The 12,621-nt window shown below is 41.5% G+C and overlaps 1 protein-coding gene across 1 annotated transcript in view; it reads left to right on the forward strand.

Annotated features, from left to right (window-relative positions):
• Window positions 1-5,509: 5,509 nt before the first annotated feature.
• Window positions 5,510-12,621, forward strand: part of erc2 (ELKS/RAB6-interacting/CAST family member 2) — a gene marked incomplete at both ends in the record, with an annotated part of 30,037 nt that continues 22,925 nt past the window's right edge. The window contains one exon of the mRNA XM_080025438.1: window positions 5,510-6,184. Within this exon, the coding sequence (XP_079881564.1) occupies window positions 5,510-6,184 (675 nt within the window). The remainder of the gene's footprint in view (window positions 6,185-12,621) is intronic.

Genomic DNA, 12,621 nt, shown 5'->3' on the forward strand with positions numbered 1-12,621 from the left:
GCTCAGCCAATAAGAACGAACAAGATCAGATGTGCAACACAATTAAAGGAGCAAGAAATAATGGGGAGGACTTTGCTGCCCATAGTTGATCAGGTTTGCAAATCTTTCTTATATTCGCTAGGATTTGCAGAATATGGTCTTTAGTGCAGGGCTGTACGCTTATTTTTTTAGGTGGTAGCACCGGTGCTAGCAAGCAAAAAAATTCAGTAGCACAAAAATAAATTTGGTAGCACACAAAGTAGGCTATGATTGAAAACTTGCATAACCTTAACCCTTGCATTTTGCTCTAATTACCTTTGAGCATGTCATCCTGGTCTCATTTGAGATTCACAATTAATATGATATCCTAGTGTGTGCAGTAATAATTGTAGAAAAATGAATAGGGGTGCACTGATTGCAATTTAGAAAAAAGAATCTAACCTGCCAATTGCAATTTTTTGCTGATTCAGAATTATTATTATAATGTCCTTCTGTTAATTAAAACCAAACTTTAAAACATTAAACATAGCCTATTAAATAAACAAGTATACATATTGGTACAATTTAGGATAAATTAAATAGGTTGTTGTGAATGTGTTGGGAGTAGCTTTTCAGTGGCTTATTTAAAACTTTGTTTAAATAGACTAGGCTACTGTTGACTGCTCTCTGCAGCTGAAGGAGTTGCCTTTTAAGCTAGAAACAAGCGCTAACTTCCTGTTCTTACCGGCTTCAAAATAAAAGTCAACTCACGTTTGGCTAGTAACAGGCTTTTAATGTGAAGGCGCACAGGAAATGTTCTGTTTGTACACACGCTAACTTAACTGCGGTAATGTGCCGTCTCCTTCCGGTAATTGCCGTTGAAGCCGTGAAGTTTTTATACCTAGAATCGCTGCACGAACACAGATCCCGAGCACACATCTTTCACCAGCCAAAGTGAAGGGTGGACTCAATAACTTACTTGCCTAAGACTCATTTACCCGCAGTGTTAATGTAGAGCCCTCTAAGCAGTGTTGTGCATCTGTCCTCTGTGTTTCAAAGACAGCCTCTCCTCATTATCAACCTGTCGCACGAGTGCGAAAGGATTCGTATTCATCATCGCACGTGATCAATTTCAGTAGCAAATGCGATCAAAACTGTCGCACTGTACAGCCCTGCTTTAGTGTTACCCCAACCACATTTTAAGCTACAACAGGAAATTGGAATAGCTTGCTTAAAGTGGCTCACACAGCATGCGAGCAAGGGCTGTCTTGAATTCTAATTTCAGGGCTAAAAATAAATAATTAACTGGCTCTTCCAACAGGTTGGATTTTGGTTCTAACTCAGACAAATCATTTTGTTAAGGTCCACCAATCCTGAGACACACTGTAACTTGGCTACATCACGGTGTTTCTGGGGCACCTGCAAAAGGCGATTAAGGAAAACTATGCTTGAAGTGGACTGGGCCTACCTAAAATCAGCACCAAGGTGTGAAATTCAGTGCAGGGTCGCTCACCACACATCATCCGCCCATCCCCTCCTGCCAGCTGCCACTAGTGGTGATGCTGCTCCCTGGTGTGTGGAGGAGGAGAGAGAGCCTGTCCGCTGCCCAATGACAGCGCAGGATGCTGGAGAGAGGCTGCTCGGGTGAATGGAGGCGACAAGATGCCGTCTAGAGCGGCGAAGGAGAGGAATTAACACCGATCAAGGTAGGCTACATCGTCTCTTATTTTTAAATCAGAGCCTATCGGCGTTGCATTAGGCTATAGACCTAAATGGCACCCATAGTCCTCGAAGTGTCCTTTCTGGCATAAAAGAATAGCACAGGCTATGATCGTTTAAAAAAAAGGGGGGGGGGGCATTCTCGTTCCGTGCTCGTTGATTGCATAGGCTACACACACATGCTGTCAGTGATCACTCGATACGACGTTATACTTTACTATTTAGTTGAAATGAATCAGAGCAGCGCCTGATTTCAAAATAAAGGTTTCAGTCGGCTTGCCTACGGCGGGTTAGACTGATTGGCGTAATCAGGTGCTCGACGGACGGACAGCACGCTGGGGGCCATGGAAAATCTAGGCCCAATGAACTGTCAATTGCTCGTGCTTCCGATGCTGCATCAAAGGTAGTACCTACACACCATGTCAGCAGACCTGTGTCTTATTAACACAAACAACCGTTTACGAGCCTTTATTTATAGGCTATTTATTAAGTCATGTCCATGCAGGAACATAGTTGAACGTTGGCATTGGGTGGAAGGTTGAACAAGCCGGTTGGACATGCACATTTACATTTTCTCCTCCTGTCAACCCACCTATCGAACCAGTCAGAAGCATGGGGGCGTTAAGACTCAGTAGTAGAATACGTGATGAGGACGCTGCATGTGTTGCACTTACTCAAGTAGCACTGCACCGCACTGCACTGGCCAGCACTTCCTTTTCACAGGAAATAGGCCTATCTCTATTATCAACCCTACTGTAAAAAGGCTATTTATAGAAAGAAAAAAACATGTCCTCCTATGTCTGGACTGGCCTAGTCATGTAGGCCGCCTACGCTGACCTCAAAAGCAGCATCTCACATTCAAAGATCACCACTATTAACTAGTAGCCTAGGCCTAGTCTTATTGTAATAGCCTACAGTATTGTCAGAGTAGAGAACAAAATGCCTGCTTCAAAATGTCACGATAGCCTCAAAGAAAACTATCTCCCTGAACACACAAATTGCAGCATCGCCTGTGAAATCTCTGTCAGAGAACATCTGTATCCTCTCGGCTGTTAATGCATCGCTGCTCTCTGAATTGCCGGTGATCATTTCTTTAGTGGTGTACACTGTCCAATGAAAATGTGCAAGTTGTAGCCCTACACTATACACTAGTCCTTCTTTGATCAGACCCCCTTGAAATTAATTATTCCCATTGCAACTCTTCCGAACTCCCGGCTACGATCTGTAAAATCTGTGACTGTGGCACACCCATTTGATTCAAGTGTTTGCCGTTTGGTGGACAGAAAAACAGGAATGTCTATACATTACAAAAGCAACCGAGTACTATTTAAGTGAAGATGTTTGATTTCTGTTGAGACAGTAAGGAGCACAGATTCAGCTTTTGAGGTTGTGTTAAATGTTTAATTTAAACAACATACTTGCCACAGTTCAGTTTTCTTCTGTATGGAATATATCATCATGATCTTTTTTAAAGTTAATATGATTTTTTTCTGGAACATGGGCGTTAAATAGCTTCCGGTGAAGATTGGCAGGAAACACCAGAAATCGAGAGGGGGAGCACATGCAACAAAGATCCCGAGCTGGAATCAGAGAGCGGAAGATGGGGCCTATTGGCACACATCCAATATAAGTTAGAGAAATATCTGAAACCTTTACCCACATCAGTTACATAGTTTCCTTAACTCTCAACAACAAAGGCGAAACATCTAAAAACTTATAGCAATGTGCCAAACACAGAAAAACTCAAATAAAGAGGAACAGTCATTACAAGTAATTGTTGACCATTACAAACAATGAAGGAGATATTTTGGGGATATTTTGCTTTACACTATGTTTATGACTGTATAACCTCTAATACCACTACTGAGTTGATTCATGGTCACCAACATTTTTACCAAAAAACAAACATCATGATGAGCCTCAGAGCAAGATTTTTTTTTCTGCTGTCCATCATCTACAGGCCAGACTTCACAGACCTGCTGAAGCAGGCTGACTACTGTAGATAAGAGCAGCTGTATTTCTTGTTACATTTTTCCTGCATATTTAAAACATACATTTACATTAACACATGATCTGTCCAAGTCCTTCAAATGAATTCTGGTTGAGTTGTTTTGCCATTTTATATTGGTACATTTCCATCCCATTTCTAGACACTTTTTACTCACTCAATTGAAACTGACAGAGATGAAGGTGTTCTGTCTGGACTCCTATGTCAGGCTGCAGCGATTGCCCCTGGGCCGAGTGTTTCCGCACAGACAAAGCTTGAGTGAGGGCAGCTGAGGGTTCCTGTCGTCCAAATTCTTACTGGATTCCACACACCGCAGAGACCTGTTAACACATGTCCCTCTGTGCCACCAATTTTAATTTTATCTGTCTGTCCCCCAAAGAAAAATAAAATAATATGATTAGGACTCTTGGGTTGATCCCTTCAAGTCTACTGGCAGGTCACCTTGACACTGCTGCAACACATTTCCTGAAAAAAAAGTCCCATCTATTGTAAACTTAAGCGAGGGTTATGTCAGACGACCAAGGTGCTGTATCTCTTTTAGCCCGGGCACAGTCACTATGGCAACTGGGTCTGAACAGCAAGTGTCACGGGAGGAGAGAAAGTAGCCTAACGTAGTTCACTTTGATGGGAGAGTGTAATTTAATTTTCTCACGACAATACAACATTAATTATCACCAAACTATTACACTGCCCTTTTTGTCATCTCAAGTTTAAATATATTATAGACTGTGATATAACTTGTGATATATTGAGGCTCGAAATGGCAGAACTATTAAAAGGACAAAATTAAATAATAATTCCATATCATTTATCCTAGTCAGCCAGCAGGATCTGCAGAATTTAAAAATCTTTCCATTGATGTGATTTTAATTAAGAGTGTGGCTAAAAAAGCTGTATAGCGTTTTTCGATTGCACAACATCAGTGGTTATACAATCATTACAATTCCCGGTTTGTTGTGTTTATGAAACAGTACATTGAATGCACCAATATTTTATGTTTCCTGCCTGTGCCTGATCATCTAAGCTGTTTTTTTGTTGGTTTTAGAGCATTGAGTGGGAGATATTGTAGGGATTGCATTGTTTGGTTCAACACAGCGGTGACACTAACAATATGAGAAGAGTTGATTAGGTATGACGCCATAGAGTTAACACCACACTTACATAAACTTAATTACTTGATGCATACATGTTGTGCTTGTTTGAGAAACAATCACCAATTAAACACACCTGTGATTAAATCTTTTCATTACTTTATGGGTGCCATTTTGGAATTTGACCATTATTGATCAGAACAGACACATACAGTATTATGTCAAATACATGAAGGAATCCTGTCCTGTGTGGTTGTCAATCCGTGTTCCCTCACTGTATACGTAGCATTAATGGGATGTAAACAAATGTAGGCCAATGAAAAATACAGGATGACGCTAAGATATTACGGCAGGCCATTTGAAATAGGAGCCGCATACAATGTGACAGTTTTCTGCTGATGTAGACAAACACAGCCTTAAGGTAAAATAACTAGCCATAAATACATCTCTAGCATCTTGTAGGCCAAATATGAGTGTTTTAACCTGTTCAGTGTCTGAGGGGAAATTAACTGTGAATGCATTTCTTTATTTGCCTTTCATCTGACACCTACAAACAGTTGTTATTTATCTAACAGGTGCTTCTCTTCTGTTTCCTCAGATCCCACTTTGATGTGCTCCACTTATTAATGCATGAATTAAGACACCCATGCAAGGTTCAGAGAGTTACAGCAGCTTAATTTCAGCACGCCCCTGTTAAGGACCCTCTGGTGGCTACCCTGCCGATTCACAGGACATGTACGGCAGTGCCAGAGCTGTAGGCCATATAGAGAGCAGCCCCGCACGGTCCCCGCGCCTGCCAAGGTCCCCCAGACTGGGCCATCGGAGGGCCAACAGCGGGGGCGGGGGGAGTGCGGGGGGCAAGACGCTCTCCATGGAGAACATCCAGTCGCTCAATGCTGCCTACGCCACTTCGGGGCCCATGTACCTGAGTGACCACGAGGGCGTGGGCTCCACTGCCACCTACCCAAAAGGCACTATGACTCTGGGTCGCGCCACCAGTCGGGCCATGTACGGGGGCCGTGTCACAGCCATGGGCAGCAGTCCTAACATTGCTTCAGTGGGGCTGCCCCATGGTGACCTTCTGTCTTACAGTGACCTGGGCTCCCTCTCCATGCTTCACCACCACCACCACCATCAGGGGATGCCCTCCGCGCTGCTGAGGCAGGCGGTGCGGGGCAGTGGCGGGGAGTTGCTGGAGATGCAGGCCCAGTTCAGGGATATGCAGAGGGAGAATGATCTGCTGCGCAGGGAGCTTGACCTTAAGGACAGTAAATTGGGATCTTCCACCAACAGCATCAAGAGCTTCTGGAGTCCTGAGCTAAAGAAGGAGAGGATAATGAGGAAAGAAGAGGCGGCTCGCACATCCATCCTTAAGGAGCAGTTGAGAGTCACTCATGAGGAGTCCCAGGTGAGACCAGCCCTCTCAGCTGTCATAATCTACTAACTACTGCACTGAATGTCCGTCGCTAGTCTTTTCGTTGTCTTTTTGGATCTGTGTGTCTCAGTTTTTCACCATTCTTCTTCTCAGCAATAGATAACTGTCACCCTCAGTCCAAGAATTCAGAGAATAATTGCAGTCAGTCATGTTCTTTAGTACTTGTGGAATACCTTTCTGGAAAGAGGTCTTTGTGTACATAAATATTTTACACACACTCTCCGCTTATAGTACTCCAGTACAGAATCAATGTCAGACCACTTGAGCCACAGGTAATACAACACCCTTTAATGAAGTTGTTGTTGTTTTAAAAATCTGAGCTATTATACTGAGCCTTGTGCGTGGTATGAAACCATTCACTAATTATCCACAATTTTACAATGAAAACCGTCTGTCAGGTGTTCATCAACTATAATTGAAAAGCATGACGACACTGCCGACATGAGAATGGTAACTTAGGTACACATTCTGGCCACAATATTTGTTGATTTTATGTCTATATCAAAGGTTATTAGCAGATTGGCCCTTGAGTGTGTGAAATGTGGTCTTGGCCCAATTAAATCAGTAACTGACAGGAGTAGGCATAAGGCCCAGAGACAAATGTTGAGGATGCTTACTCACTTGCTGGCCTTACTCTCTCTCTCTCTCTCTCTCTCTCCCTTTTAAAATTTTTTTTTTTTCAAGATTCAAGATGATTTATTATTTTTGTACATGTTTCAGAACAACGATAATCTGTTTACAGTTATACCCCGCCAAGAGACATAGAGTGACAGTAACCAAACATAGGAGTCAGGGGGGGATACACTGAAGAGTCGTCTAGGTCTAGCGTGCGCTGCGCCCCTTAAAGTAGGAAGGCTAAAGAGAACATCAGGGAAAGACAGGTTAAAAAAAATGCTACTCTCACACTCCGCTCCTTATGGGTGCGAAGTGTGTGATTAGTACAAAAACCACCTTGGCATAATAAGCAACATGATAACGCCACAGACAAATAGAACACGTTGATAAGCACAAAAGTACGGGTTAGGGGTTTATGGGACGGTAGGTGTCACAGCCCAGGCACCAGGGGGCGTACGCAGCCGGCAGGCGCCCCGCCCGCAGCATCCGTTCTGCAACGAGGGAGGGAGAGGGGGACGGAGACAAGAAGGCTTGAGTGGTCAGGGTCATGTGTGACTTTCTCTCTCCTTCTCTCTCTCTTTCTTTCACCACTATATTTCCTTACCTCACTCTGACTTTGATCATCTCTTACTGTCTACCTTGGTTCATCCGTCCTCCACTGTCTTCAAACAGAAATATACAGCCTGTTTTCTGACCACATGTAGAAAAATATAAAGTAGGCCATCTCTTTTTAATTCGTCAATTTGCCCCATGCAAATTTTTCAACAGTGAAAATGTACTTCTGACAATCAAATGAATGCGTTTTGACATAGTTTGAATAAAGATGATTTTTATGTTTTATCTCAGTGGCAGGATTAAATTGTCCTCCCCTTCCTATAACAGAAGATAGTTAGCGGACTCAAGAATGTTTGCATTAAAAGCAATTGGTTTAATTTGATATTTCAGCAGCAAGGAAAAGTTCAAAAGAGTTAGATTGTGGAATAGGCCAGTGACGGCTTATTGCTTGATTGAGCTACACAGCAGTTTTTTTCTTTTTGTGGCCCAATGCAGCTAATTGCACTATTCCGAAACCAACATAAAGGTTGGATTTTGCCAGCTGGTTGTGTTTTAATGCCAGTGTGACAGCGTTTCTGTCTGTCTGTTTGAGTTGTGCTGTCAAACCCTGGGCAGACAGTAGACTGCTCATTACTTGGTAAACACTGTCCATCCACCCTTCAAGGTCATAGCAGGCTACCATTAGCGTGACCCTTAAATGAGACCTGTCTGCCTCATCTTAGCATGTCCACTTGCATTTGTGTATGTAATAGACATCCCCAGTTTTTGTCGATCACCTGATTTGACTGGAGCTTAAGGAGTTTGCCAGCTCATCCCGTATAGGCTGTGCCGTGCTGCTGAAGGGAAAGGATGTAGAAAATTGCTGCCTCACAAATAGATGGTTGTTACCTGTTGGTGATCCCTAGAGGGGAGCCGGAGGTACACTGATTCTTTCATATCCTTTACAATTCGTGAAAAAGGGGGCAGTGTTTGGGAGGAGAATGTGTATGTCCATGCTAAACCAGCACCTGTCACTGACAGGGCCCAAGCCATTCATCATTTCACTTATTATTCTCTCACATTTAGTGCGATGAAATACTCAATGTGAATCCTTGTGTATATTTTTAGCTTGGTTTTTCAAATACTGGAGGAGCTGAATTTGTCCGGCAGAATATGAATGCCATACAGTGGGTGGGCTTTCAATGTCTTTGTGCTCAATACAAAGAGAGGACTTTTCTTTTTTTGTCAGCCTTGTCCAGCAGTGTTCACTCTGACTCTGCATTGAATGATATTTATATCCCTCCTGGTAGGTTTCATTAATAAAGTATGTCAGCTAATAAAAAGCAGATGTGCCTTTGTGCCATGTGTTACTATAATTGGTCTTTTCTAACTTGATTTCTGGGCTGTGAGGCATCCTTATGTAAGTGTATATTTACGGTGGGATGGTTTCAGAGGCTGACTGAGGAGCAAATTTACTCGTTAATAATGGAGTAATTTCAGGCCGGCCAATCCTACATCTGTCTTGCAGCATCCTTTACAATTGCATCAGGTGCCTTAGGCCTCTATTAGCCCGAGCAAATTCCATGCATTATTTATTTTGTAAAAAATAAGCTATGGGAACATTTTCTTCCCTTTACCAGATTTACTAGAAGAAGAAAACCGTTCAGGCGTTCGAGTTTGTCTTTCATCTGTTTTTTAAAGCACCGACTCCACAGCCAGTGAATTACGAATAACAGCCTGCAGACCATTAATCAAGACAGTTGATCGTCGTGACTGAGGATATGATTAGCCCAGGAAGATTTCTTGTAGCACATTTTTAATTTACCATGCAACCTTCTCAGGCTGTTTCAATGCTGAACCATTTGAAGTGAATTCAGGGGATATTTTTGGCGTGCTGAAGCTGGACAAGAGCTGCTAGAGGCAAGTGTGAGAGCTAGAGCGTACCATATCCGACTGAGTCATGACCACTGCTGCTCAGCCACCCAGTAAGTCCTCATCAATGCAATCCCCAAAATGGAGGCTGAGCTTCCTATATAACACTGCTATGTCTGTCAATGGATTCCGTGCCTCAGACAGGACATCCATTTTCATTCTTTACTGCAAGCGGCTGACTGTAACGTGTCACCAAACATGTGAACAGGGAGGGACTGTTGTATCTCAGCAAAATGTTGTGGGTTGGGTATATTTGGAGCATATTGTAAAATTACGAGCATGCATGTGGATTCATGTGCAATGCTGTGCAATTCTGTAAGTGTGTACCATACATTCTGTGTCGTGTAATGTTTGTTTGTGGGCAGGGGGATCTTGCATTTTCTGATTAGAGGTTTCTTCCCTTTTAAGTTGTTCCAGCTGCTAATGTGTGATTTAGTCATCACCACCAGTCTGCATTTTGTGTGTGAGTGAGGTAAAGTCAGAAATGAGTCATATATGCTGTGATGCAGCAGGTGTGCACACTGCACACAGTATGTCTTAACTCCGTATGTAATTTAGGTCTATTCATTTTGTTGCAAACAAGCTTTTGGCCATCATATATACAGTACATGAGTCAGACCAATTAACACAACATTAAGGCTAATTAAGGATGTTAATTGGTAGAACGAACATCTGCAACTGTCATAGGCAGATGTCCCCTTATTGTCCGATAGGCCGATAACATTTATTAGGGCCAATATCGGCATATACGATATCAAGCCAATACATCGGTGCATCCCTAATGATGAGCAAAGGTATTGACATTCTTTGGCAATGTCATGACATGGTGACTTCATGTAGACACAGGAAGTATCATGTTGTGAACAGTAGAACAGCCCATTCATTAGGGGTGGGAAAAGAAATCGATTCTCCGATGCATCGCGATTCTCTCTCGAACGATTCCGAATCGATTCAGATAAATTAATAATCGGAATAAAAAAAGATATATAGCTATATTTAATTTTATTTATTTTTTAAATCTGATTTGTTAATACTAGTATTTCCTGCGCCAATGCGCATGCACACCACACAATCATTTCATCTGTCACCAGTTTATTTATTTCATTTTTAACTGTACTCATTTCAATCTTCATATCTTGTCCCTGATCTTGTATTGTACTTTAATTTATGTTGAATGTGGTGTATGAGAATTGTGGTTGATTGTACTTATTTTATCATGGTGCTGCCTTCTTGGCCAGTTCATTATTGAGAAAGAGATTTTAATCTCAATGAATTTTTACCTGGTTAAATAAAGGATATTGATTGATTGATTGATTGATTGATTGATTGATTGATTGATTGATTGATTGATTGATTGATTGATTGCCACCCGGTAAAAGCCCTTGCCAGCTTTGAATATCAATATGTGTACAGTGTAGCTTTGATCTAATGTCTTAACAATGTTCCTCGCTGAGTCAGCATCCTTTTTTAGAGACGCTACAGGATGTCAGTAGGTTCACCAGTTCTCCAGGCTCAGTGTTTTGCTCGAGGCTCATTTAGGGCCCAGTAAGTGAACTGACACATTTCCAGCTACCACTCCACATTGCCCATGCTGGATTTGATAGAGTGACTCTTCAGTTGGCAACCCAAGACCCCACAGACTGAGCCACTGCTTCCCTAAATGAAACCATAGTTGCTGCGGAAATCAGGGATTTAACCAGGGACATTTAGATCTATGATCTCATACTATCTCAACTGAGCTATTTTGGCACATAACATAGAAAGTAGTTTTTGGTATTTTGAGATGGAAAAATTACAGAATCTTACGCTTTGTCTTGGTACTCTCAGAAGGATTTTATGTTTCCGCTCAAAATGGTTTCTGACAGACCGTTACCCCTGGCTCAAAGGGGGGAGCACTGTAGCCTAACGTATCTCAGTGACTTTGTGCAACCTCTTGAAGTTCATTTTCAGGATATGTAGGGAAAAGAAGCCTTCTCTATAGGCAGGGTCACCACAATGCCAACACGCGCTGAGTCACGACTGACTCACAGCTTCTGGAACAGTTCTGCTGTAGATGATAAGGGCGATACGGGAAGAACGGTCATTTAGTCATTTTAACCCCACAGTGGAATTATGGAAGAGGAATCATTATAGCCTGCTGTTTAGTTCCAAGATGGCAGGTTATTGATCAGGGCCGAGAGAGAGAGAGGGAGAGACTACAGATGAGAGGGAAAGAGGAAGCAGGAGATTTAAGAGAGAAGATATACGACAAGAGAGTTTGGTTTAATGGTTTGAATATTTCTCTGTGTCATATTTATTGGATTTACTTCAAGCAGGGAAGCAACAGGCCAATATCTTAAAAGTAAAGCTTATTTATCATTACAGACATATTGCCTGTATTTATTTATAGTTAATAAGAAGTATTTTCTAGTAGCAAATTATTATTATATTAAAGACTTTTCTACATGTATGGTGAAAATTACTGTTGCACTGGAACTTGTTTGCAGTGGGGTAGTGTACACATTGTTACTTTACTGTTCAATTATATTGCATAATGAAGACAGCAGGAATGTCAGCACAGCAAGGACATGAATGTACTACACTCAGTGTAAAATAAGGCTAAACTGTTGAGCGTGGCAGCAGTCTTGCAGTCAGTAAGAGATTCATCAGCTATTTCTGCTAACGCAAACTACTGCTCTCTGGTGGTTGAAAGCTTTTAGACAGGATACATAATGGATATAGACAACTTACATTGTTAGAGGGATACAATCTAATTTAAATATTTTCTTTGGTATTTATCCTCATTATATATTTGTCATTAGTATGTAGTTTTGTCCTGCTGTGTAATGAGCGCCAATAAATTAAGTAATTTTTTTAATAAATAAATCTGATTTTTTGTTCTCACAATGAATAGAATGTGAGTGCATATTCTTGTTTCAGTAGCTGGAACCAGACATAATTTTTTGCTTTAAATTTTGCAACAACACTTTTGGCTAATCTAATCCAATATCTGACCACAGTGTTTATGATGTTACATGTAAATCCTTCTTTATGCTACTAGGATAGGGGTATATGTTTTATAAAATATGTAAGGTAGTGTTTTTTGTAAACTTTTTTTATCCTATGTATTTATATCATTGTATCGTGTTATCATTTTAATGTTTAATCCCATGTCTAGATATTATTGTGTCTTGTTTAGTTTAGTACTTTTTATTGTTCTTACCTGCCCAGGGACTACAGGTATAAAATAGCAGTTTGCTAAAACCTGGTACAATGCATCTCTCCTTGTTTTAAACAAGGTTAATGTTTCTTTTGTACACTGTCCCTGTTCAAATAAAGTTACATTACAT

The sequence above is a fragment of the Ammodytes marinus genome (genome assembly GCF_949987685.1).
Source record: "Ammodytes marinus genome assembly, chromosome: 4".
Taxonomy (NCBI): domain Eukaryota; kingdom Metazoa; phylum Chordata; class Actinopteri; order Uranoscopiformes; family Ammodytidae; genus Ammodytes; species Ammodytes marinus.